Consider the following 1,825-nt stretch of genomic DNA (forward strand, 5'->3'; position numbering starts at 1 on the left):
TGCGGAACGAGTACTCACGGAGAAGTTGTTCTTGTGCTGCCCTCGGCCGCGGCTCCACACGAAGAGCAGCAGGAAGCAGAAGAGGACGACGCCCAGGAAGGTGATACAGCCCATGGCCGTGGACACGAGGATGGTGGTGAGGTCCAGCGGGAAGCGCGCGGCCGCCAGCGTCTCGTTGCGGCCCTCGCCCGGGGTCCGGTTGGCGGCCGGCTCGGGCTGCACGGTCAGCGTGGCGAAGTACGTGTCGTTGCCGCCCGCGTTGCTGGCCACGCACGTGTAGGTGCCGCTGTCGTGTGGCCGCGCGTCGCGGATCTCCAGCGTGCCCCCCGGCAGCAAGCGCGCGCGGCCCGCGCTGGTCGCCGTCACCGCTCGGTGCCGGGGCGTCACCCAGGCCACGGTGGGCGCCGGCTCGCCCTCCGCGCGGCACTGGAAGCGCACGTCCTCGCCCGCGGCCGCCGTGACCTGCTGCAGCCGGCGCTCGCGGATCTTGGGCTGGCGACACACGAAGTACTCGAACAGCGCGGAATCCGGCAGGTCGCGCAGCGCGTCCCCGCGCACCTCGGCCGGGGTGGCGCAGGCCGGCAGCCGCCCGTCGAAGTTGAGGGTCTTGCGGCGCTGCACGATCCACAGCAGGCGACAGTCGCAGGCCAGCGGGTTCCCGTCCACGCGCAGCGTCTCGAGCGTGTTGACCGAGTGGAAGGTGCTCTCCTCCAGTGTGGACAGCAGGTTGTTGGACAGGTTGAGCAGGCGGATCTGTCGCAGCCCCAGGAAGGCCTGCGGCTCCACCACGGCCAGCAGCGCCCCGGCCAGGTGCAGCTCGCGCAGGCGGACCAGGTCGCGGAAGGACCCGCGCGGCACCGTGCTGATGGGATTGTGCGACAGGTTGAGGCAGGTGAGGTGGGCCTGGTGCCGCAGCGCGGCGGCCGGCACGGCGGTGATGTTGGTGTGCGTGACGGACAGCGAGGTCAGGTTGAGGCCCAGCAGGCTGCCCGCCGCCACCTCCTCCAGCAGCGGCCAGTTGTCGATCTCCAGGTGCAGCAGGCCTGAGAGCCGGCGGAAGTTCTGGTCCTCCAGGGCGGCGATGGCCAGGTGTCGCAGCCGCAGGGAGCCCAGGCCCCGCAGGTGGCCCAGCGACTCGCCCGACAGCGCCGTGAGGTTGCAGCGCTCCAGGGTCAGCTCCTCGAGCGCCAGCAGCCCGGCGAAGGCGCGACGCGAGATGAACACCAGGTCGTTGTCGCCCACCTCCAGCCGGCGGAGGCTGTGCAGGTCCTGGAAGGTGTAGTCCAGGAGGATGACCAGCTTGTTCTCGCTCAGGTCCAGCAGCGTGAGGTTGTCCAGGCGCGTGAAGACCCCGGGCGGGATGAGCTTGAGCAGGTTGCCGCGCAGGCGCAGGACGCGCAGGCGCGGCAGGTCGGAGAAGGCGCCGGGCTCCACGTGCGCGATCACGTTCTCGCTCAGGTCCAGCTCCTTCAGCAGCGGCAGGGCGGCCAGGTCGTCGGGGTTCTGTTAGCGGATGCTGTTGCGGCTGAGTTCCAGCATGCGCGTCTCTGTGGGGATGCCGTCAGGCACCGCGGTCAGCCGGCGCCGGGGACAAGCCACCGTGCGCTTCTGCGCGGTGCACTTGCAGTGCACCGGTCTTCTCCCCTGTGGGGTGCGGGGTCTCGTGCAGGAATCATGAGCTTCAGGCTCAGGACGCACAGCCAGCATGTCATGGTGTGAGCCTGGGCCTAGGGCCGCGCCTCCATCTTCGTGGGCATCTGGGGTGCGGGGGGCAGCATTAGCCCTTGTGTCCCGATGTCCCGCCCTTCTTATTGCCCCCGGAGGG

General features: G+C 70.1%; 1 protein-coding gene across 1 annotated transcript; it reads right to left on the bottom strand.

The window, feature by feature from the left end:
• Positions 1-18: 18 nt before the first annotated feature.
• Positions 19-1,712, bottom strand: LOC105311713 (leucine-rich repeat and immunoglobulin-like domain-containing nogo receptor-interacting protein 3; the record flags this gene model as incomplete). Its single annotated transcript, XM_011387630.1, is given in 2 exon segments — positions 19-1,650; positions 1,653-1,712. Coding segments are annotated over 2 exon segments (1,692 nt in total), but the record flags the coding sequence as incomplete, so codon positions are not given.
• Positions 1,713-1,825: the final 113 nt, after the last annotated feature.

The sequence above is a fragment of the Pteropus vampyrus genome, unplaced genomic scaffold, assembly GCF_000151845.1.
Source record: "Pteropus vampyrus isolate Shadow unplaced genomic scaffold, Pvam_2.0 Scaffold1000006686, whole genome shotgun sequence".
Taxonomy (NCBI): Eukaryota; Metazoa; Chordata; class Mammalia; order Chiroptera; family Pteropodidae; genus Pteropus; species Pteropus vampyrus.